The sequence below is a fragment of the Phallusia mammillata genome, chromosome 5 (assembly GCF_965637545.1).
Source record: "Phallusia mammillata chromosome 5, kaPhaMamm4.hap1.1, whole genome shotgun sequence".
Classification (NCBI taxonomy): domain Eukaryota; kingdom Metazoa; phylum Chordata; class Ascidiacea; order Phlebobranchia; family Ascidiidae; genus Phallusia; species Phallusia mammillata.
Genome location: NC_137256.1, coordinates 10,165,472 through 10,190,108, shown reverse-complemented (window position 1 = coordinate 10,190,108; position 24,637 = coordinate 10,165,472). Strand labels below are relative to the sequence as shown.

The 24,637-nt window shown below is 38.3% G+C and overlaps 1 protein-coding gene and 1 long non-coding RNA gene across 4 annotated transcripts; one reads left to right on the top strand and one right to left on the bottom strand.

Annotated features, from left to right (window-relative positions):
• Window positions 1-219: 219 nt before the first annotated feature.
• On the top strand, window positions 220-22,814 carry LOC145227607 (uncharacterized). Of its 3 annotated transcripts, none has more exons than XM_080092474.1 (12): window positions 220-314; window positions 532-634; window positions 1,200-1,346; window positions 4,582-4,788; window positions 5,150-9,919; window positions 10,024-10,120; window positions 10,313-10,914; window positions 11,235-11,339; window positions 17,266-18,634; window positions 19,379-19,432; window positions 20,212-20,277; window positions 21,253-22,814. In XM_080092474.1, exons 2-12 carry the CDS (start codon window positions 620-622, stop codon window positions 21,315-21,317), a joined length of 7,497 nt encoding a protein of 2,498 aa, XP_079948600.1. In that variant the 5' UTR covers window positions 220-314; window positions 532-619; the 3' UTR covers window positions 21,318-22,814. The 3 variants fall into 3 exon arrangements, with proteins under 3 accessions (XP_079948600.1, XP_079948599.1, XP_079948601.1); XM_080092473.1 differs by having other exon boundaries at window positions 19,379-19,503; window positions 21,253-21,320; XM_080092475.1 differs by lacking the exons at window positions 220-314; window positions 532-634; window positions 1,200-1,346 and having other exon boundaries at window positions 4,486-4,788; window positions 19,379-19,503.
• A 541-nt stretch (window positions 22,815-23,355) lies between these two features.
• LOC145227609 (uncharacterized) lies at window positions 23,356-24,455 on the bottom strand. The gene is made up of 2 exons (XR_013859937.1): window positions 24,212-24,455; window positions 23,356-23,691 (listed from the first exon to the last, which is right to left on the bottom strand). It is a non-coding gene; the product is annotated as an uncharacterized LOC145227609 (long non-coding RNA).
• Between the last annotated feature and the right edge of the window lie 182 nt (window positions 24,456-24,637).

Genomic DNA, 24,637 nt, shown 5'->3' with positions numbered 1-24,637 from the left:
GAACAAGTAGGTTATAGGTATCATATTCATAGATACTAAAGAAAGGTAAGCTCGAACAAACTGAATTAAACCGGGTTAAAGTTTTTTGTGAACTAATATACGGTCTTTGTGATTTGCAATAGTTCTCTGGTTTAGACAAAACATAGTATGTCGTATTATATTGTGTTTTGCTTGTAGATAATTTATTGTGCCTTACTTTTTTGTCAACAGATCATTAGACTTGTTTTCAAAACAATATTTTGCAGTCAGTTTTAGGGCTATCAAATGTAGGCCACTGAAGTACTGCAAATTTCGAGGACAGAACAAAACTAATGGTAAGTAAACCAAAATATCTCATAACTTATAACACCGACATGAAAAACAAACTCCTAACAACAGTAACCAAGTCGTTGCCTCGTAAAGTACAAACTGTCTCCCAAACCGAACACAAAGAACGGTTTAGGCTTTGTTCGACAAACAGGTTCTGAGTATCATATTTCTTGTCCAGTGTTTGTCTGATTGAATAATACCGTGTTGGGTTTTCTTGCACAGAAAAGAAGAACAAAGTTTGGAATGTTATCGCGCCCCTCGTCAACCTATACACGTTGCTGTGTCCTTTGAAAGCAAAGCACGCTAAACCATGAAAAGCAAGGAGGTAGGATTGTTAGACAAACAATATACGTTATATCCATGATTGATTTAGGTTTAACTTGTGTTCATAGTGTTTAATAAGAAAGGTAATTTGTGAAAGTTGTTTATTTTGTGAAGATTCAGCACTTTTCTTTGCATAAGCAACATCGAAAGTAAACTATTTCACTTTAGCTGCACAAACACATTGATTGCATCAGACAAACCAGGAATCCGTGAATTTTTTTTCCAAATTGTAGACTATATTCATTTCGCTTCGATCAAAAGGCCGGTTCAAGTATTGCTTATCATACGATTTCGATGTTTCGACGTTCTGAAACGCTGTGGGTAAAAATTTAATTTCATGGTTCATTCAGCATTGCAATCAACTTACCGTGATATTCGATAGATGCAGCTAATGTCGGAGAGGTTATTTTGATATTTTTACTTATTTCAATACAAATGCTGAAAGCAAAATTATGTTTCCACCTGACCTATTTTGCCTTAAACGTTGCCTACCAATCTGTATTCGAAATATGGACGGTGTGCACGCTGTGCATTTTGCAGTAAGGCCACGTCATTCTATTTTACAGATGCTGTCGAACGATTCAATTGAGCGTTTTGACAAAGACAAATGCGACAGAGATCATGATGTTGGCTACACGTCGTGTGCTGGATATCGGCTGCCTTCGTACATTCGCAATGAGTCGGCTAATATACCTTTACGCATAGTTCAGGATGTAAGTACCAACTGAATAAGTTAAAGTTTTTACAAGATAACATTGTTGCATGAAAGGTAAGAACACGCTGTTTAAACAATGTGCTAGGTACAAAATATAACTGTTTATCTTAACTACAAATGGTTTAGCTTTCAAAGCAAGCAAATAAACATAGTATTTGTTATTAGTAATAGTGTAGTGCTCATCTCAAGCCTTGCGTTTTTCATCTGCGGGTTCGCAACACACAGGGTGCTTTCTGATTGGTAGAGACAAGCTGCTTCCTCTCCGTTTCTAAATAGGCTTGCCGTTTTTCACCGCTGGCTTGGCTAACGCGTCACCTTTTTCAGACGAACGGTACAAAACAGTTTCGCTCGTAATGAAAACTGCCAGCAGCACAGGCGCTCTTGTACTTTCAATTAGTTATGATTTTGCGTGCAGCAATCTTAATCAGATTGTGTTGTTACGATTAGCAGTTGCCAGCATATGAACCCGATTGCAACGTAGTTTCCTGAAGTTGCGCAAGCCTCAGGCAAGGCGATTTATTGCCTGGTAAGGCCACGCGGAAACAAACAATAAACCCGCAACGCACAGTGCACGAGCGCACACACACACACCTCATCAAACAATGCTTTTCCAAAGATATAAACGCAGTGGTGATCTGCCGTTACTGCTAGCTATTCAGTGCATGACTTTATTTCCTGTTGTTATGTTGGCTTATGCCAGTCCGTGCTATTAAATAGGTTGTTGTTTTGTCAGAGCGCGTGTATGTGTCTGGGAGATTGCGCAACGCGACCCAAGCGCTTCGCATGCTTGTGCTTTTAGATAAGAATAGCCTCTTGTTGATTAACGTTCTGATAGGCTGGATTGCTTGAATAGTTTGCATCGCAGGCTCTTAACACAAGTGCGCATTGTGCATTGGCTCGGCAAGACAGCGAAACCGCCTTGCAACCTTTTATGGTAAAGTACAGCTGAGTAAAGGGATTTTTAGATAGCCAGCATTAGCATGCTGAAGTACAGTATAGGTTTAACTCAAAGGTTAGCTAACAATTTAGGCAACATAACCTAGCTGTATTGTATGTATAAAACCACTGTAACTTGACCCGCTAAGGTAGCTTAAAACTGAAACCAAAAGTGAACAATTGTTGTGAATATGGTATGGTTTCAGTTTGGCTAGTTGTAGACGTAAACCCACAGAGTGAGATTAGTAACACGCTGCAGCTATGATTGGTGCTCACTCGGGCGTTAATTGTGTGGGCGCGCATTTCCTGTCTGCTGCGCACTTATAGTTTAGGTGGCTTCGTGTGCTGGCCTTTTTGCTTGTTGGTAGTTAACTGTGTTTGTTTTGTGTTAGTTATTCGACATTGTTGGTACCAGATGTGTTAACTAGGCAGTTGTTGGTGTAATTTTGAGGGTTTAGGTTCTAAATACATTGTATTGGAGTTTACTTAAACTTGATTACCTTGCATCTACAATTTTAATTAAGGGTCCCCTTCCCTGAAGGGGACACATATTGTTTTTGTCTATATTTTTGTTTCGTCTAACGCGGATTTGTTCCCACGTTTTGGTCAAGAAAGAATGGTTCAAACTTTTTTAAATTTACACATATTATAGATTTTGGTCTAAAGATGGTCCATGTGAATTTTGACCCCGTTTGATTCCTCAGTTCACCCACAACCCCCCAAAACGTGAAATTTTCAAAACGGCTATACTTGCTAAAGTACTTCATTTAGGAGTTATATGCTTTGTTGTTTGGTGCAATATAAGGTATTTCAAAGAATTTTGTACCTTAAAGAAAAGATTTACCCATTTTCACCCCTTAACCCCCAAAATATTCGTTTCTTGGTCAAGAAAGAGTGCTTTAAATTTATTCAAATTTGCACAGATGTTAGTTATTGTTCCGAATTTGATCCTCCTGAAGTTTGACCCCAAACGACCCAGCGGTTCACCCAAAACGAAAAAAAATTAAAACGGCTGTACTGACCCAAGTACATAATCTGAGGGTTTCATGCTTTGTTGGTTGGTGCAATGTAAGCTATTCTAAAGAATTTTGTAACTTTTTATTGGATTCACCCATGTTTACCCCTTAAACCCCAAAATAATAAGTTTTAGGCCAGAATTACAAGCCCTAATGTGCTGAAATGTTAAACAATTGTTTGCAGTAGGTTATTCGTTTAGTATTTAAAAATTTGCCTTAATCGGCCAAATAGTTACTTTTACCGCCCATAATATGTGTACACTGTCAGTCAGATAGAAGCCTCAACTCTCAAGGTAGTAATTTGTTTACGATTAAGGCGGGTGAATGCAGCGGGAGTGCTCAGCTTGACGCCCGGAAGGACGTTTTACTAGACAGTCGTGTTGGTGATTAGATATCAGCTGTTTTTGTGCAGCTATGCTATGTCGTTTTATTAAGTTATCAACCACATTTTTAGTTTTGGAAAATTGTGTTTAAAAACTTAAACGACAATATCAAGGTCTAAGCATGAGATTAAATTGAAAGTATTTTTCCTGTTCTTATTTACTGTTTTTTGTAATCATATGACAGTAATGATGCAAAAAGAATACGGACAAAACTTTTAAAGTTGGGTTAAGGCTAAAGTTGGTTAAGTTTTTCCTTAAGAATCTAGAAATAACCAGAATGTTTGTTTACCACAAATCCGTACAAACGCGCGTGTGGGGACCCATTCGTTTTTGCTTGCAAAAACAATCATATGATGTGTATAATCAATTAAACATCAATCAAATGATGTGTATAATAAATTGGTAAATATCTAACAATGATTGTGCCCTATTTTTACTGTTACCAAATCGCATATGCATATGTGTGGGGACCCATTAGATTATGATTGCAGAAACAATTATGTTCTAAAGTGCCAGGAAAAAGATAGGGACCCAATGAAATGTAGGTGCCAAATATATATCCATTGTAAACATAGTAAATGGTATATGTGATACATCGTTAAATATGATGTAGTATATATAAACTGGCAATATATAGGAAAACCACTATTCTTGTTAATACATATGGTCGCTATAGAATCTGTTTGTTTTTTCATCGGTTGGTTGTTAAGAATCAAAATGCTTGGACTAAGTATTTCAATAGGTAGTTGACTCTGATAATTTAGTAAAGTTATTTATAAATTTGTTTTTGTTTTTTTTAAAAACCATGCATATTTTTGTCTCTCAGAAATTGTTTTGGCGTTTAGGCAAGTTTGCATTGGTTACAGTTGAATGAATGTAACCAGGCCTTACAATGCAGGCGATGTTTCCGAAGTTATCAATACCAGTGGTTGAAGAAATCGTCCAACATCATATTGGCATTCATACCATGCATCCGAAGGAAGTCGAATCACTTAATGCCTGGCTTGAAATGAAATCTAAAAAGGGATTAGATTCTGGTAAATTTCGCAAGAAATATCCAACGCTTGAGGAAAATGACAAAGGATGTTATGGAAAAGCTCTTGGGGTAAGTTGTATGTTAGGTTATCAATGTTTGTTCAGAAAGGTGTAACAAAACATTTGCGTGCAATTGGTAAAAACTTACTCTAAAAAATTTAAGTCATGTTTAAATTTTTAAATTATGTTTACTTTGGTCACATGTTATTTCAAAAAATATTACAAGTTTTTATCATGTTTTCCGAATATTTAAACAGTAATTTTTTTCGAATGTGAAATGTTTTGGTTGTTAAAAAATAGTCTCGTTTGTTTAGCAACATATTTAAGTTCTTGACCACAAATATTACAATGAATTTGAATTATTCACTAAGTCAATAATGTAATTCAAATCAACAAAATCAAACGCAGGATAAAAACCGCTATTTGTTCAGGCTTATCATCGAAAAATTGTGCTGGATGCAAGCTCACCAGAAGCATCAAAGTATTCTAACAAACACAATGCCAATAAAATTTTGCCTGATGAACACAAAAACGATTGCACGAAAGAGGAACCAATCGCGAACGGTAAAAAGCAAATAGTGGGTGTTGTTAACTATCCAAGTTCGTGTAGTGGAGAGTCACGCGAGTCTACGCCAAATATTGCAGCAAAGAATTGTAACACAACACAATGCAGAAAAGATTCATGTACAATTGTTAAAAAGAATGTGGATCCAAATCCGCGGACCAAATTGTCTACGAATAAACGAAAACAATCGTCTGACTCGAGGGATTCTCGAACACGGACGCGAAAGTACAGCAGATCAAGGTCAAGGTCATACCTTTCCAGCAGTGTCAGTCGTTCACGTAGTCAAAGCAAAACCAAACGACTTGTGAGATATTCGTCCCAATCCAGTGAATATTCTTCAAGATCCAGAAGTCGCAGAAGGTCGCGGTCAAGGCGAAGAAGTCGCTCACGGAGCTCATCAAAATCACACAGACTTGCCAGATCAAGAAGAAGCTCCCGTAACAGTTACAGAACTTACAACGGTTCGGCAAATCGTTCTTCGTCTAACTCTAGCCGTCGGCACAGATCAACCAGTTCCTGTTCATCTGGAAAAGAATCTACTGACCACATGGGACGGAACGGATTCTACATTGCTAACAGTGACGATAATGAAAACGAATCAAGTCCTGCGTACTGGGTTCTTAATTATCAAAACAAGCTGCAATCTAAAAATCGTAAAAGCAAAGATTGTAAAAAAGCTCAGAAAAAGAAAAATATATCAGATTCTAGTTCCGAGCAGGACCAAAGTTCCCAAAGAACCTCAAATCGTCACAAAACCACTGTAAAGAAACAAAAAAAGAAACGGAGGAAGGACTCAAGTGATCGAAGCTCATCTAGTGAAGACAATTTGAGATCAAACACTCGGAGATCAAAGAGCAAGACCAAAAACAAGAAGCAAGATTCGGATAACAGTCTCTCCAGCGACTCTAACCAAAGTGTTTGTAAAGACAAAAGAAGAACAAGAAAGAAAAAAGACAAAAAAAAAAGTCGTGACAAACAACATACGAGCGAAACGGAATCAGAGAAAAGCAATAATAAAACCGTTGAAAAACATGATTCAAATGATAGTTCTAATTCTGATCGACCAGTGTTAAATGAAAAGAAGTGCAAAGGCAACCCAGCAGAAGTTAGCAAACTCACTAATGAACTGAGTCGAACAAATTTACAAAACGATAAGGCCCCTCAGTCCACGGTGATAAAAGATGCAAAGCAGGAAAACGAACTGTCGGAATTTTTCGGCCCAGAACCCCCGGTGAAACAACACGTGGTAAGGAGGTTTACTAAGCTTTCTCCGGAGCATTTCGCTAGCGATTCGAAACCGTCCGTTTCAGATACTTGTTCCTCAGAATCGAGCTTAACACATGACTTAACGTCGAGCGAGGATGAATCAACTCTGAATCTGTTTCGTGGATTTCGCAGAAAAGTTGTTGAGAGTTCAGAGAGCCAAGATGAACAAAAAGTTAAAAAGGATTCTCACAATTCCACTACATCGTCTAAAACAATAGCTTGTCCTCAAGGGGTGGACCAAAACAACAATCTTAGTTATCAAGCTGCTTATCCAATGGGTCCTCAGCCGTACGAGTTTGTCAACATGCCAATCTTGTATGCACCCTGGATGGTATATCCCGGTTTAAATGCTACGCAGAACCCCATTCCACAAACAATGGCAATGTTACCCAATGTGCCCTCTAACTGGCCTCAAAATATGCCGTCTTCGGTATCAGAGAATGTCAATAATAACAACACGATAGTTGCTGAAGGAGCTACTGAGGGCATAAGTGCAGAGAGTTATAATAATGTTTTGCCTACCGTTTCTGAACTTGTTGTGGAACAACAAAGAAACTTGAATCAATCTGTAGGTGTTCAAGCAGACACAAGCACCAAAGAAACATACAAAAACGAAAACGCATTCCCAGAACATACAAAACACTCTTCTAATTTCTCTGATGAATCAAACAACGTTAAATTGTCTTCAACAAACAAATACTACCATAACAAGTTTAATTCTATTGTTGATCAGTTTGCTCGTGAATGTGTACGTTTTGACCAAGTGCTTCCATCTGATGTATCTAACTTGAAGTTACGGGGAACAGCAAATTCGGTTGACTTCTTGCGCATGGAACGGGCTCAGACGCTTTGGAAAAATCAGAAAACGTATCGACAAACATATAACCGACATCCTGATAGAGTCAACAAGCCAACATTTACCTCTAGGCACAAAAAAGAAGCATTTGAAGAAAGATCAAACACTAGAAGCAATCCGTATCAGAAATACTCAAAGCCAGATTCCTACAAGGCAAACGGCAACAACGAAAACGATGAGATTCCAGACAAGACAATTCAAGATCTGTCGAAGTTGATATCTATAATCCGAAAAAAGGCGGACACTGCAAGTGAAAATGAGGATAAAGATTCAAAGGTGAGGATAAACCACTATTCGTTGGAAGATATAAGTGACTGTTCGTTTGAGTTTAGCGATGACGAAGGTGAGAATGTTGAGCCTTCCACATATCACACAAGTCGTAACAGTGTAGTTACTGATGTTGACATTCAGAATTGGCCTTTTGCTGTTCAACAAGACCAATGGGACAATGATCTGTTTCGAGATCTTCAAAATGCTTTGGAAAGCGAAATTCAACTAACTGTACTAGGGTTAAACTCAACTTGTTCTGAAGTATCGAAAAAAAGCTCTTCTAACAGTGTTCCAAATCTGCAGTCAACCACACCAGAAGGTATATGTGTCCATGTTCAACCAACTTCGGCACAAGATATACCTGTTCATGTTCCATCAGCTGTGTCAGAAAGTAAACCTGTTCATGTCCCATCAACTGTGGGGGAAGGTGAACCTGTTCCTGTTCCATCAACTAGGTCAGAAGATATGCCTGGTTCATGTTTAAATGACAGTGTTAAACATACAAAAGAAGAACCTGCATTACAAAATACTGTCATAGAACAGGTCGAAAAGGCCAACACAGATTTGCCACAACACACCGAGAAGGCGAAATTAGTTGAACCAGCGCCATGTATCTCATCAACAACCCCGTCGTCTGCAACGTCCACAACATATTTGACCGTGTCTAGCAAACAAGCTACCAACACAAATAACGTTTCAACGACAGAACCATCAGTCGTGCAACCAAGCTTGAAGCAATCTTGGAAGAAAAAGATGTTAGAGAAAGCAATAGTGGAAACCACCACAGCTCCAGCTGTGATTGTAACAAGACAAACCCAAAGTCGTGAATCTTTCATTTCCAAACATCAACGTGAAGCTAAGTCACCAGAACCTGTGTTTACAGTCGCTACAGAAGTTCCTATTGCCTCACCTTGCATTCAAAACTCAGTAACAACTGGACAAAATCCCGAGTCGAGTCAAGTGGAAACACAGAACACAGAACGTCTTGTTGTGGCCTCAGAAACTCAGAAATCACATACTTTAGAAGTCACACACGGTGACAACGATTGTCCAAAGACTCCCTCAGTTGTCAGCAAACCGGTCAGTTCAGTTGTCATCGGAATGGAACAGCCGCCACTAGATTCTGCAGAGGTTAGCACAACTCCGAGAATTGACTTGGAATGCAATGCTTTGGCAAAAATCAGCTCAGTCTCAGACAAAGGGATTTGTCAGGACAAACCTAATCAGGTTTTGTTTCAAACTGCTGTTACAGTGAAACTATCGCCTAAACTTGCAAGTGTGACGAACGTTTCAGATGATGATGCTAATACAAAGAGACCCGAAAACGAAACTGAAATTTTACCAGAACCAAATACCGAGACTATGGTGGTAAACACTGGTAGTTTTGAACAAGCTGAAACTTGCAAAGACTCGGCAGTTAAAGTGGATCTGCAAGCAAAAGTACCTGAAAAACAAACTTTGAATGATCAACCAGTGCTTTCTGAAGACCTGACAACTCCCCAGCAACCTTCTGTGAAAGTACCTGAAGAGACACTTTCCTCAGAGTCAATAGTTACTGACAAAACGTTTTCATCCATGACAAGCACGAAAGTTACAGTAATTAAACCGTTACCTATTGAAAATGACCAACAACAAGTTAGAACAACTCAAGTCACTGCATCAGAAAAAGTTTCTGTCATTCAGAAACCTCAAACAAGTTCCAAAGACTTTCCAGTTGTGGCGTCGGCAGCCGGCGAAACAAGTTCAAAAACCATGAACCCCACGGTGATACTTGACGATTTCGTGAAGTCTTTTCAACTAAGCGAGAATTCTCGAACAGTTACTCGCCGCAAACCCTTGCCGTCGATATCGTCAGATGAGGAACAACAGGAGGAAGTTGAGGCTGAGAATGGGAGCGAATTTGGGCGGGATGGGGTGGAAGAAGTTTCCGAGCAAGATGCAGAAGAAGAGGACTCAGTTTTTCTCTCGGTTTTCTCCAGCAAATACAACTTAAAGGAAACTGTACTGGATGGTACAGTTGAAAAACCAAAGGTCGTCGACCCATCGACACTACCTAATCAGGAAAAAGTACCACTGGGAGAGAAGAAGTCTTTGAAAGTTGAAATGAATGTTGCTGAAGAGAAATCAAAATCTTTGGAAAATGATCGAAAACGAACTCGAACGTTGGAAGACTGCAACAAAGAATCGGAAACTGAAAAACAAGATGTCGAAAGGACACCAGAGAATGCCATCAAAAAACGAAAGGTACCTTTGCTGTGTTCCACGCGTATAGTCTAAAAGTTGTGCAAGTTACTTACATTTGACATCAAATACATACTTTAACGACCGTTATTTTTCTTTTACACAAGGTTTCAAAGCAAAGTGTCGAGTCAGATGTATTCAAGGAACACTGCATCAGTCCCTGTTTGATGGAAACCAACGATGAAATAGTCAAATCCCAAACAGGTGCGTTATGTAAATGCATGATTACTGTTGTTGCCCTTTGCGGATAGTTCATTGAAGCCTAACAAAACTTGGTTAATTCTGTTACCTTAGATTGACTGTCAACTATGTACAAAATAACTTTGTATATTACAAACATGTAGGCTAATCTTAAAAGTAGCCTTCATTTGAAATAATAATGCTGTGTTTGAATAGAAAACATCACCCGTACTGTCACCGCTAAAAGAGCAGAGCTGTCCACTGTCCAACCGTCCATCCACACTGGTGCTCTTACGCTGACCCAAGGTGAACCCAACCTTGCAAAGATGACCAATCAGGTGGTCCGACTTTCCAAACCTGCTCCACGCATTTCCGAAGCAAATGACTTTCATGGCATAGTTGAAATTGAAATGCATTCACCCAGCCGTTTTCTTAAACACAACGACCCCCTGCAAACGCACCCCATAAAGTTTCGCAAGCGTCGAATCTGTTACGTTCAAACTCGCCTGTATTGCGCACCCGAAAACCCTCCAGTCAACGGGCAACAACCGATGCCGAAACGTCTCGATGTTTCATTAGTAAGGGTACGAGACGTGGCGTTTGTTGTTGGGATACAACCTGCATTGTTTCGCAAACAGTTGGAACAAGACGACATTCCAACCTTTCCGGCGAACGAGTTTTTTGTGCGGGTGTACACGTCGATATATGACCCGATGATAAGTAGCCGGAGTCCTATTGCCTCTTGTTTGGGCAACATGAATGATCCGAGGTTGAATGAAATGATATACATGGATGATTTCCTGAACAAGATTCTACCGGTAAGCATTTACAAAATATAAAATGAAAAAGGGCAGCATTTAAGCAAAGAATGAAAACACTGGTTTATACGTACATATAAAATATTTTGCTTAGCACATTAGAATCAACAAATCTCTCACTGTATTTGCACTATGTTGGTTTAAGTTGTTTTTCATTTGATTAACTGTGGAAAAAACATTTGCTGTTACTGTATTTCCACTTTATGCAAGAGTCCGAAAAGTAGACCTTTTTTCATAATACTAAACTAAAAATTAACTGGTAATTAGTCGCGATTTAACGCTTAGAAGAAGAGATTTAAAATGTACATTTGTCTGTTTAGAAATACTACATGGAAACGTTTGGAGTGCCCAGTTGTGATTTGTCGAAATTTGTTAGCGTCAAAACCTACCAACCTATCAACGTCCTAGATGAAAACATTATTCAGGTATTGCTGGTGGTGTTATAATATTATGTGTCTGAAATATATGTATATACATACAGTAATTTGAATTTCCCATTTTTAATGTTTGTGGTATATATATATTGTCGTATGGTTTCCACGTCTCAAAAAAACTTAGATGTGATCGGATATATTTTGAAACCAGTCGCTAAATGCTGTATCGCATTCATGTACGGTCCGATATCCACCTTGTAACTTGGTTGTGGGGCATTTTAGGACAAGATGGTCGGTGTCTTGCTTATCTGCCCCACAGTGAGGGCATTCCGAACTCGTTCTTTCGCCCCAGCGTTGAAGCATGTGGGCAGTGCGAGCGTGTTTTGATCGCAGTCGGTTCGCTGCTACCCAGTTACGTCTATGTGCTAAGTCGAAACCTGGCAGTGGAGTTGTTGGGTCGTCTACTAGCTCTCCTCCAGCGGGCATGTTATTAAACCAATATTGTTTCCATTTTTCAGTCATATCGAAAGTGTTGTCAGTCTCTAAGTTGTAGATTGGATGCCTGGATTTTAGTCTACGTGTTTTTGGTGCTTGTCTTATAATTTTGGTGAGGGGAATTTCCTCGGGAAGTGTTTGAAGATTCTGTATCATCTTCATAGCTGATGCTCTGCGTCGTAAGTGTGGGGGAGGTATTGCACTCATTGTTGGTAGCCATGTAATAGGGGTGGATTTTAGAGTTCCTGATATTATTCGCATTGTTCTGTTCAGTTGGATGTCCAATTTTTTAGTGTGAGTACTACGCTCCCATGTCGAAGCACAGTATTCTGCGGCGCTGTAACACAAAGCTAAGGCAGATGTTCTCAGGACTGATTGACTTGCTCCCCATCTGGTGGCTGCTAGTTTGTTGATCAGTGAGTTTCTAGTTTTTATCTTGTTTGATAGTTTCTCCAAATGTTGTCTATAATTTAAAGTTCTGTCTAATGTTATTCCAAGATACTTCGGATTGGGGTCCGTTGGCAGTTGCTTTCCATCAATTGTAATATTCAGTTGTTGGTTTGCGCGGTGATTGTCCAGATGGAAAAGAGTTGTCACTGTTTTAGTGGTGTTCATTTGTAGATACCATGTCGTGAAGTATTCCTGGAGAGTGGTGAGATCAGCTGTGAGTTGGTTTTGAATCGTTGTTAGACAATTTCCTTGATAAGTTAGTGCCCAGTCATCCGCATAGCCGAATTTAAGACATTTGGTTTTAGGCATGTCTCTGATGTATACGTTGAATAGTGTAGGGGCCAGTACGGAGCCCTGAGGTACCCCGTTTTTTATTTTAAAAGTTTTGCTGGTGTCGGAACCTACACATGTGTAGAAGCGACGAGTACCTGTCATTTTTGATATGATTCGCAGCATGGTTCTGCATTTTATTATTTTTGCTAGTTTTAGTAGAAGACCATCATGCCATACTGTATCGTAGGCAGCTGATAAATCTACGAATATGGCTCCAGTTGTGTTTTTTAGTTCATATCCTGTTTCAATGTGTGATGTTAAAGCAAGGACTTGTTCACTGGTGCAACGATGTTTTCTAAACCCAGATTGTTCAGAGGGTAAGAATGGTTCGACCAGTGGCGTTATTCTGGCAAGTATGATTCTTTCCAGAACTTTGTAGGTGCAGCATAGAAGAGAAATTGGCCTGTAACTGCTTGGATTGGTTGGATCTTTTCCTGGTTTCAAAATTGCTATCACCTTTGCTATTTTCCAATCTTTGGGAAGTTTTCCGGTTTGAATAATGTCTGTCAATGCGGTCCTCAGCCATTGAAGACTGTTATTTCCTAAATGTTTCAGCATTTCAGGGTAAATTCCATCTATTCCAGCAGCTTTGCTCGCTTTTGTTTGCTTTAGCGACTCTTTTAATTCTGACATTAGTATATGTGATGACAGGTTGGAATCTTCCGTGTATGTGCGGTATAGTTGTTGATATTCTTTTCTTACAGATTTTTCAAAAGTGTGGTTTGGTTTATGGTGTCCTCGTTGTTTAATTTCCTTTGCGATTTGGTTTGCACTTATCGGAGCTGCAGTTTTGGGCTTTGATGTTGAATTAAGGTCCAGTTTATGTAGAAGTGCCCATGCTTTACGGCTTGAGTGTTTGAAGTCGAGATTTTCAACTGTACTGATCCATCTGTTTCTCCTGTCTTTATTAAGCGATGATAATAGTTGGTCTGCTGTATTATTGTCATTTGTTTCTTCGTAGGCTTTGAACAAGGCCTCACTTTCTTTTGACCAGCAGGGAACATACTTTTTTCGTCTACCTCTTGGAATGTAGCGTCTTGCACTTTTTAAAACTAGTTTGTGAAATCTGGGTATTGTTTGAGCTGATGGAGGAATATGGATGCATGTCTGGTCCACGGCTTTGGCAAAGTTTTCCCAATTAGCTTGTTCGAAGTTCCATCTGTTTTTTGGAAGGGAGTTGATGATAGGAATTTTTAATCCAACTGTAGTTATTATGGGCCGATGTTGGCTATGTGGAAAGGAGGGCAGAATTTCCGTAGATGCTGGCAATGGATCGAGGTTATCGTTTTTTGATACGAGGCATAGATCTGTTGAATAATCTTTGTTCCATCTTGAGGAATGAAAGGTACCATGGGTTTTGGGGTCGTATAGTAGATGAAGATTCGTGTCATTTATCCATTGTCCTAATTGTTCGCCTGCTTTGTCGTTTTCATTATATCCCCAGTCGGTGTTGTGGCTGTTAAAGTCCCCAATGTAAACAGTGGGGTGAGGAAAGGATGGGAGAGGAGGATTCGGCCATTCTTTGTTTGGTGGTTTGTATGAGTTAACAACCGTTAGTTCTTTGATTTTTACTGCTGATCTGTGAGTGTTGTTGGATGTTAGAACTGATTGCAATTCTGTTACTTCAGAAGGGTTTCTGGCATAAGTGCATATCCCGTATTTGTCATGGCAGACTTTTGAAATAAGAGTGTATCCTGGTATTCGGGTCTTTGATTCCGGTGATGTTGCTGTAGCGTGGGTTTCTTGGAGTAATGCGATGTCGACTCTGTGTTGTTGGAGGATTTTCCCAAGATATTCGCATTTGGGCATTGAACTTCCCTCGATGTTAAGTGAAAGGATCTTTGTCTGGTTACGGAATTCAATGGAGCCTAACTTATTTTTCGAACCTGCTGGGCTCTGTAGGTTGTCAGCAGGAACGCGAACGTTTTTATTCTGGGCCACGTTCGATCCAGCATTTTGTTTCATTTCTTTGTAAAGCATCATAGTAAGTAAGGTAGTAGAGAGACGTGTACCCAGGATGGCGCGTTGCCGTTTGGGTACCGGGTTGGACTCGATCTTAGTGATTGTAAGCCCCTACACCAACGACAAGGTGTCGAGTCCCTTCGTAGGGGATGTTTGTGGTAAGCCACCGTATATGCATATAATTGAAACTCTAACACTATATATCAGTGGTTCCCAACCTGGGGTTCGCGGACCCCCAAGGGGTCCGTGAGATGGTTTCAGGGGGTCCGTGGAGGCAAACATTTGTAGTAGCATTAACATCAGTACAATATTTTTAAGCTCCCAAACCGTTTTTACAATCTTGTATATAAGTACAAACTGTTAATCAAACCCTTGGATCAGGAAAACTTCGATTGTTACCTCCATTGTGACATCACAACACACATTAACAATAGAACTTATTGTGCTTTGTTTAAAGTATTGAACACAGAAAATTTATCTCTTCGTTGCATTGACTGCTACAGTACAGAAATGTATTGAGATTAAAGGACTGTGAAGGTTGATTAAATTCTGCCCCCAAATGCGAAAGTATAGTAACGTATAATGCAGGAAACGAAAAACATAACAAGACTAAATTACGTTGGGGGTCCGCGGACCAATAAAATTTGTAGAAGGGGTCCGTGACTACAAAAAGGTTGGGAACCACTACTATATATTAAAGCAGTGTTGTTGGTTACCAATTATGGCTCCCCTTCCCTGAAGGGGACACATATTGTTTTTGTCCGTATTTTTTTTTTCTTTTTTCTGTCTAACGCTGGCTTGTGAGACGCGTTTGGTCAAGAAAGAAAGCTTCAAATTTATTCAAATTTACAGAGATGTTAGATAATAATCCAAATTTGATCCTCGTGAAGTTTGACCCCGATTGACCCAGCGGTTCACCCACAGGCCCCCAAAACGTAAAATTTTTGAAACGGCTATACTGACTAAAGTACAGCACTTTGGAGTTTCATGCTTTGTTGTTTGGTGCAGTGTAAAGTTTTTTAAAGAATTTTGTATCTTTTTTTCGGATTCACCCATTTTTTACCCTTTAAACCCCGAAATAAACGGTTTTAGTTTTAAGGCAGAAATACATGCCCTATGGTGCAGAAAAATAATTGTTTAAGCAGGATATTCGTTTAGTATTTAAAATTTTGCCAGTTACCTTTACAACCCATAATATGTGTACGCTATCAGTCAGATATAAGTCCCTAAGGAGGAATTCACTGGTTTAAGATTAAGGCGGCAGAGCGGGAGTGCTCAGCTTGACGTCCGGACAGACGTTTTACGAGACAGTCGTTTCGGTGATTATTAATCAGCTGTTTTTTTTTGTGCAGCAATGCTGTGTCGTTTTATTGAGTTATCACGCGCATTTTCAGTTTTGGCGCAGGTTTTACACCTAAGACGTAATTCGAACTCGATAAACGTACTTCGGTAAATATGGAATTTAATAAACTTAAGTTTTTCGAGCGCCGCGATAAATGGTCTTCAAATTCTCGTTGTCAGCTTGGCCGTCTCATAACCATGGGTCACTAAAGGTCAACTTGTAGGCATTACAACACCGTTACGAATTTTTCGTCATAACGTATCTTCTTTATTTTTGCCAAATCAATTCAAGAATCAGTACTTAAGTCATGTATAAATTAGGCCGAACGGTATTGTTGAACACTAAGGACTGCATGCTATTAAAAACAGTGTCAAAAGGTCATTAAACTATCGTTTTTGCGAAACAAAGTTAAGTGAAAAACAAGTTGTTATGTATACCTTTGTAGCAAACGACTTTTTTATATAGTGTCTAATACAACAGTTAAGGCTTTCTAGGAAAATTTGTGTTTAAAAACTGAAGTTGAACCACAATATCAAGGTTAAAGCAAGAGATTAAATTGAATGTATTTTCCCCGTCCTTTTTTCACCGATTTTTTGTAATTATATGACAATAATGATGCTAAAAGAATACGGAAAAGAACTTTCAAAGTTAAGTTTATGCTTTGTGAAAAAATTGTCCTTAAGAATATAAAAATAACCGCCACATAGGTTTACCGTAAATCCGCATAAACACGCGTGTGGGAACCCATTCGTTTTTGCTTGCAAAAACAATCATGTACGTAGATAAAATTGTGTATAGTGTAGTAAATTGGTAAATATCGTATAGAATATATAAAATGGAAGTATTTCAGGAAGCCACTTTTCTAGTTTATATTTTGATAATGGGTTAAATAAAACCTTGCAAATATAGTCTTCATAGTTATGTTTTAATGCACAACAGCGTTTCTGTGTTCTACGATGTTTTACATATTATTCGGTAAAATTTAATAAAGTGACTAAACATTCTTAAGAAACAAAAATCTTATTCATAAGTGTTGGATACACACATGCCAAAGTTACTGAAGTGCATGGAAGTATTTTGCTTGTACATCGTTTAATGAAAAACAGATTAAAATCGATTATCCATTTACCCTCAAGGTATACTTGTCGCTGTAGATAAGTGCTATTACTATTTTGAATTTAACACAGTGTGGCGTACTAAATGTCGGTGTCGAAGACATTCATAACAGAGCGTTTGCTTCTCAAGCCTCTTCCTGTTTTTTATGCTATGCTCGCGCGACTGTATTGTTTTACCTCACCATGCATATGACATGCCGACTTCCTGTTTAATGCCATACGAAACTGCATGGTATCCTATTCATTCTGACTGGATTGTCTTTTTTTATAACTTGAACAGATGTTTTCCAACTCGTTTTCGTATAACACGTTGCTAATGGAAGCTGATCAGGAGTTAAAGATTAAAAAAAACACAAGGAAGCCAAAATCACAACCGGTGAAAAGAAAACTGCGTTCTTCTACCGACAAAGGGAAAAACTCGAAGAAGCCTAAGCACGAAAATAATCAAAGTTATTTGAAACAAGCTCCAACAAATGAAGCAAATCATCTCCAGCAGCCAACGTCTGAAGGAGTTTACATAACAAGGTCGGTCGCGTCGCCAAACGTTCGATGTACAACAGCTACATCAAGCAACAAAGTTCAACAAGAAACCGTCTTTCAACCTTCATCGGTTCGTGTAGGCTCACCCCGATCAGCAAGTCTGCCCCAGATGTTGACAAGACCAGTCACCGCTGGTACACCCTCTCCTGGAACAACGAACTACAGCAGTAACGGACAACTAAATTTTCCGTCACCACAATCGCTCGTACACCATTTTCCATTGGCACAACAATTAACGCAACCACCTCCTTACCCCGTGCAGAGTGTGCTAGCAAAACCGTCGACCCCTCAAAACTATCTCGGAGGGACAACTGGTCCACTGATGCGTTTTATGTCGATAAGCAATATGACTTACCAAAATAACAAACAACCATCGCTACTACTTCATCAACTAAACAACCCGCCATCCACACCATCGCCACAATGTCATAGCAGACGCATGCAAAAAGCAACGAGTATGAAAAACGGCTGGATCACCCCATTGGGGTCAGAAATTCCCCGAGTTACAAGCCCCACTAATCCCAGCCCCATATTTGCAGCCCCGGAGAGCCCTATGTCCGACCAGGGATCATTGGGGGCAAAGTTTATTCGTGGGGCGTCTCCTTACCCCGTTTCGTCAACCGAAATTCAACGTAACTACGAAAATCTATTGCATGAAATCGAAACCTCAGAAATCGGCATGCATTCCAACCGCGGAACCCCTATAACAACCAACATCAATAGCAACAATTGCAATAACCACACCACGGAGCGTTATGTCTTGTTAAGTCACTCGGCCACTGCACCCCTGACAGGGAGACACGACCCGACGCTGGTTGCTTCTTATTTGCCCAGCTCAACGCCAATGTTGGAAGTTATGCCTTCTGTCGCAGAAAACGCCACCCCAGAAGTTACGCCTGTTTCATCCCAGTTGCATGAAACCAATTCCGTGGAACATGACAGCGCGGGCAAGGCGGATTTCGAAATAGCTGACGTGTATTCCTTGAAACCGTGCAAGCAAGAGAAAGACGTGAACGATGAATTAAAAACCACCTCGGAATTTTTCAATAGCTCCTGTCGTCGCAGAACATCAGATAATGAGGAAACTGACACGGCTGACGAACAAGCAGGTATAAATTTAGGTGTTGGTTTGAAATTTTTTATTCTGGTAGTGCATGATAGACATTTCCTTCAGACCTCTTTCCGTTTATAACCACCCAAACTGCTTCACTGGAAAATACCAAATCTAATAAGTCTTAAACACTTTAAACTTGTAAATGTGCTGAATAATTGGAATCTGGTTACACTTTAAGCAATCCTTGCTATAAAATTATAATTTGGGTTATAATTGCTAAGCGACTTTATTTGGAATAAGTAGCCTCACACGTTCCATATTAGTCGTGCATTTGTCACAATTTCCAAGGTTTTTTGTTTTGCTTTTCGACAATGTGCTAGGTATGCTTTTCCTTTTTACGGATAAGTTTTTACCTACGAAAATAACTTTATTATCACGGTAATTTTCTGACCTAAAAACCTGAACAAAAGGCATCATTATACTGTAACCAGTTTGAATACAATTGGATGCTCAACAGGATGTAGAAGTGACTGCAAAATTGCTATTAAATGAATTATATTCTAATCCTCACATTAATATTTCTTTGAACGAAACCGACATTTGGACATTTTAAATAACAGTTTAAATAGTTACATTTTAAATAACATGGTTTCACCTTTTTGACTTGTTTTTTAGCATCACTGGTGTGCATATGTGAGTGTTGTGTTTTAAATCATGTTGCACAGCTATTAATTACAAATAATTTAGTTCTCGTTTTAAGCAATCAGGTTCATCGTGGTTTCTTTGTTGTTCTATGTAGATGGCAATAGCGTTGGGGCTAAAATCAAATCCATCGTACAGTCTATTCAACATGGTACGTCTATTCTTATGGAAGAAACGCGCATGGCTTCAAAAACTCGCGTAATCACTCCAAAGCGGCTACAGGCATGTCGCTTTCGATTTGCATGCTATCTTACTTTCTTTGCTAATTGCATGTGCTTTCAGAGCTTTTCTACATCCTGATATAACATTGCAGGCCAATCTGGTTAATCGCATATGGTAATCGAAAATACCACCTTTTTGCTGTTAAAAAATATGCTTAACAGTATATTCAAGGGTAACCGCATACAAAGCTTGACAAATTTGACATAGGGTTAACCAGAATTGTCTGTAATGTAACATATGTAACCTTTCATCTTTTTCAAGCAATAATTTGATCTTTTATCTAAAACCTAATATTGAATGGGTGACAACGCTAATGTTTGGTGGAGCATAAACAACGCTTAATTAATATTTTGAGCTACTGCTGTTGTGGTTACGAAAACAAAACTGCAATAACCAGAAATAGCAGCACTTTGCTTGACTGTAGTTTAGATGTCATATTAAAAATTTAATGTTTTTTTTAGAGCTTGAAACGCCAAATATGGCTTCTAAAAAAGGTTCGCATTTTGGTATTTGAAATAGGGTTAACATTTAATAAAAGGTTTCTTTTTGATAATTTTTGGTTTAGGGTTTTGAGATGGAAAAATCGGTTTCTGTTACAAGCGTTTTAGGTTTCATTGGAAAAAACGGCCTGTGTGTACGGTTTCGATTTTTGAGTTAAATGGGTTTAAAATGTGAAAAAAAGATTTAGAAAACCTGTTTATTTTCCAGCTGAAGAAATCAACGGCGAACCGAAAACGCAACAGAAAAAACGTTACCAGAGACGGCGTAAAAACGGCAAGTATTTTTTCACCAAACTTTATGTCACTATAGCCCCCAACAAAACCGATTAATTCACCAATTATGACATGGTTATACCAGCGAGCGCACAACAATACAATTTCAACGTCGAAAAACTAGCAAAAAAATAGATTACGTTTTGTAGTTTTGTGCTGTGGTGCACGTGTTTTAGGTACTGAATTTTGTGTAAATTAACCTTAGTTGGCCTCGCGATGCTTCGTTCTGTTTATACAAGCGCTCTGGAGTCGTTAAAAGGTGATAAAACCGGAAAGTGTGTTTGGTTTTCTTACGTACTTGGCGGATGAACAAGTGCTAAGCGCGACTCTTGACAATTTCTGCAGCCTGAAACAGGACGTGATGAAACAGTACACTGTGTTATTGAGACAGGAATAACGATGCTGTGTTCAGTGCATTCTAAATGTCTAAAATGTCCTTTGGTTTTTAATCCTTATTTCGCTTTTTGTTTTGCAAAACCTTTTGGGTTGAGTTCGTAAATATGCGGTTTTGAGTTCGTAAATATGCGGTAAATATAACGCACAAAACGTCATACTCGCAACAAAACCTTATAGATTTTATCTCAAATATATCGGTATGACTTGGATAAAGATGGCAGTGCTGCAGTTTTGTCAGTAGAAAATAGATATAACAAGTATTTGCACACTCTCCTTGCCATGCATTTTTTAATGCATTTGCCAAACGATAGACCAGTGCTATGCAAGTCCTGTTTAATAGTTATACATTTGAACTGGATTCGAATTTATGTTCAGAATCACCTAACACATATAAGACCGATAAAACAACGAACCTTTTTTAATATCTATCTTATTTCAACTTGTCCCATCCCCGCCTAAAAAGAAACAATAAAGCTTCTTCAGCACAAGGTGTAACGGCGTCTAAGCACGTTTTGGGAAGGTTTGCTGGATGTGAGTTTTTCCGGGTAAGCTAACCTACTCTATATGTACTGAACTATAGGCGTCGTAAAGGCCCCTAGTCTTAAATCGGTTGTTGAGAAACTGGGAACCCGGATCAAAGACTAAGCGAACGGAATTTCCCCAGCAACCAACGCGTCGTGTGCCACCGATAATGGATCGCCTTACAATATACGAAATCCCCCAGTGCCTGAAGTCACACCATAGATGCAATCACCGCCTATTGTTTACTGTAGCAGTTCGTGTGCTTTCTATTCCATTCGTTGGCCACGTCATCGCTTTTCCTTGTTCCTTGTGACAAACGTTTAGTGTCTTTTCTCTCTGCCAAAACGAACCTCTTTTACCGGACTACCTGCATACTGTAATATGCCAAAAAACTTTATTTTAGCAGCTGTAATGTTTTGCATTTTTGATCCATTACCAATGTTTTTGACTCATTAAAAATTCGTTTGTTAAATCTAGATACTCCATTTTAAATTGATAAGTTTGGGTTCAATTTGTATTTTTAAAGGATTGACAAGTAGTCTAAGTTTACTTAAAACAGACTTATCATTTTAAAATTCGATGCCTGTAGGTTTACTTACTGTCAATTGATTGAAAATTAAAATGACATTTTCAGAAATGGACAAATCATCTGGCTTTGAGTGAAATATGATTGAAGTGTTTTTTTGAATATTTTTGCATTTAAATTTGTCCCCGTTGGTTTAAAATAGACGCAACTGACGTTTTGAACCTGTTTACTTCCTGGAAGTTAACCCTAATCAATTTTAATGTGCCCGTCTTCCCTAATGCACAGACTGCTTTGACAACGTTGTGTTGTCAAATAAGCTGAAAATGTGCTCTTAAAATGTCAGCTACATATAAAGGAAATGTGTTTGAGAATTTTCCTGACGTCCATTTTGCATGTTACAAAGAGATTCCATTGCCCAATCTTACCATAGCGGCACAAATTTATTCTTTCCAAGTTTTTCGTTCTTGTCGTTGGATGTCGCCATTCCACACTCCGCTGTACGATTATTTCCCACGCGTCACTAGTATGCGTCTGTTACGAAGTGATAATTTAAACTTTCTTTTTTACTTTATTGCTTTAATTTTTTTGCCTTTTTTGTGGTTGCTTTTGTATGTCTTATTAAGTTATTTCAAATCGCTTCTGGAAGACGAGGAAGTGTCTTTAGGCGTTAAACTATGGTCTACAAACTATTTATATGTCAAAATTAAATCCAATTTGTAATGTTAAAAAGAGACAAGTAAAATTATAAAAGTCGTTTCCCAAACTTTAAAAGCAATGTTTAATTCTAAATAGTTTTGGTTAGACCCTAACCCTAACTTCTCGGTTCAGGAACAATCTTTTACGGTGCAGGTACCTTTATTATTTGTACAGTATCGCTTTCTTATGCCAGTTTGTTATTTATTTTTAAACTTGCCACCATATCTTCATCCACAACGAGCAGATTTTGAAGTTCCGCTGTTTTTGGTAGTTATTTCGCTCTTCTGTATCTTGTTCCAATTCGTCCTTGGTTTTTGGTGACGACTTTCATTCGTTTGATGGCTGTGCTATTTTTGTTTTTACCCTGGTCATTTTTAATAAATGCAAGTTGTTCTTTACTTTACCGCAAACCTTAAGGCTTTCCAAAGACTAACTGGCAATAAAACATTCCACTGTTTCGTCTAAACTGAACGCCCCAGCGTGTATTGCTTCTGGCCATTCGAAAGTGTGCATATTGTTACATAGTTTACACATTTAAATTCGCATATTTTACCATTTTATTTCAAGCCCTAACGAAGTGACATGGTTCTTCAGGAAAGAGGTAATATATCATCCTTTCTCAGTCCACAGAAAAGAGACTGAGAAAGGATGATATATTACCTCTTTCAGCTGTGCTTGTTTTATTGGAGTCTGACGTAAGAGACATTACTAAATTTATTAGTCCAACAAAAGTGTGTTTTGCTTTTGGCAAAGAAGTCCATCTCTATGTTCATTCAAAAAAGGTACTATTTTTACATAAAAAAATCATTACATATGGCGCCAATGGCTGTAGACATCTAATTGTACATTATATTCTTTAATTTTCATTTAGCATTGGCACCACATGCATATTTTAACACAAAAGATTGGGAAATAGTTTTTTCCACATCACACAAGATATCATGACGTAAACATGATTTGTTCATTAGGTGAAAACACTATTCACTTTTAAAACTGAAAGCATAATAATAAAATACCAAAACATACAGAGCACCCAAATCCCAAATGTGTACCATTAAACAATTATTTGTTTCAAGCATTACAAAACTTCAAAATCACCACTAAACGCAAAAACACACAAATTATTGCAAATAGTCTCTTGTAGGATATTGCATCATTTTGACTGCTTTTCTTTCGCCTCTTTCTTTCGCTTTTCCTCAGCATTGGCAATCACTGTTGGAGCTTTTCGGCTTGGATCTTTTATATGATGTTGTGCAGACTCCTTTTTGGTTCTCCCTTTTTACATTATAAGTAAGTTTGTAGATAAACTGTATTGTTGGATTGATTCTGGCCTAGTTTTTGTGTATTAGACATAAACACAGTTAGAAGATAATATCATGTATAAATACAAAATGTAAGTATTGGTAAACCTATTAACAAGGCATAGAGTTTTGCAGATTTCCATGAAGACCCATTTCAAACCACATGTTTTTTTGTGTAATTTGCAAGATATAATCCAAATTTTTTGTAATGGTCTGTAACTATGCCTTTTGTCATGACATGCTATTGCTAAAAGTTCGTTCATTATGAGTTATTGATTAAAATATATACATATACAGTTGTGGTGATAGGGGTTGATGATCATCTTTTCATACCAGGCAAACATAAAAATGCATGACATAAACATGACACTTTAACATAAAACACATAAAAATATGACACTTTAGGTAATGCTTCTGTTCAGATTAGACTGTCGAAAATAATTGAAAGTGCAATGTGTATGTTGGCTTTTACACTTAAATAAATGTTAACCTACCTTTCCCTCCATGTCCAGTTAACTTGTCTTGTTCGTAGTTGTAATGTTCATATTCATCTGTTTCTTCCTGAAAACCGGTGCCTGTGCCTTGTGCCGACATTTTTTTGTTCAAACAGTTTTTACACAGGTTTCACAATATCTTCTTGCTGTTTTTTTTTTATTCTCCTTTCAAGTTTAAACAATAACTTCGTAGACTTTTAACTGTACAATTTAGAAAGTCTGTAACACAATCATTATTGGTAAATATTTTTGTCAATCAGTACAAAATTAGCCAGAAAATGGCACTCTGTTTTACACCCACTGCACCTCATTATAGCAATCAGACTCAATTTTTGACAACGTACTTCAATTTAACTTCAAGACCAGTCTGCCCTCGAGACATAATTTGGTCACACATGACTGAGTTTAGAAAAAGATATTGTTACG

What these genes read in the sequence shown, in the direction of transcription:
- LOC145227607 (XM_080092473.1), top strand. An exon ending in AATAGTCAAATCCCAAACAG is followed by an intron (nt 10,121 to 10,312) that starts GTGCGTTATGTA and finishes GTGTTTGAATAG; the next exon opens with AAAACATCACCCGTACTGTC. An exon ending in TAGATGAAAACATTATTCAG is followed by an intron (nt 11,340 to 17,265) that starts GTATTGCTGGTG and finishes TAACTTGAACAG; the next exon opens with ATGTTTTCCAACTCGTTTTC.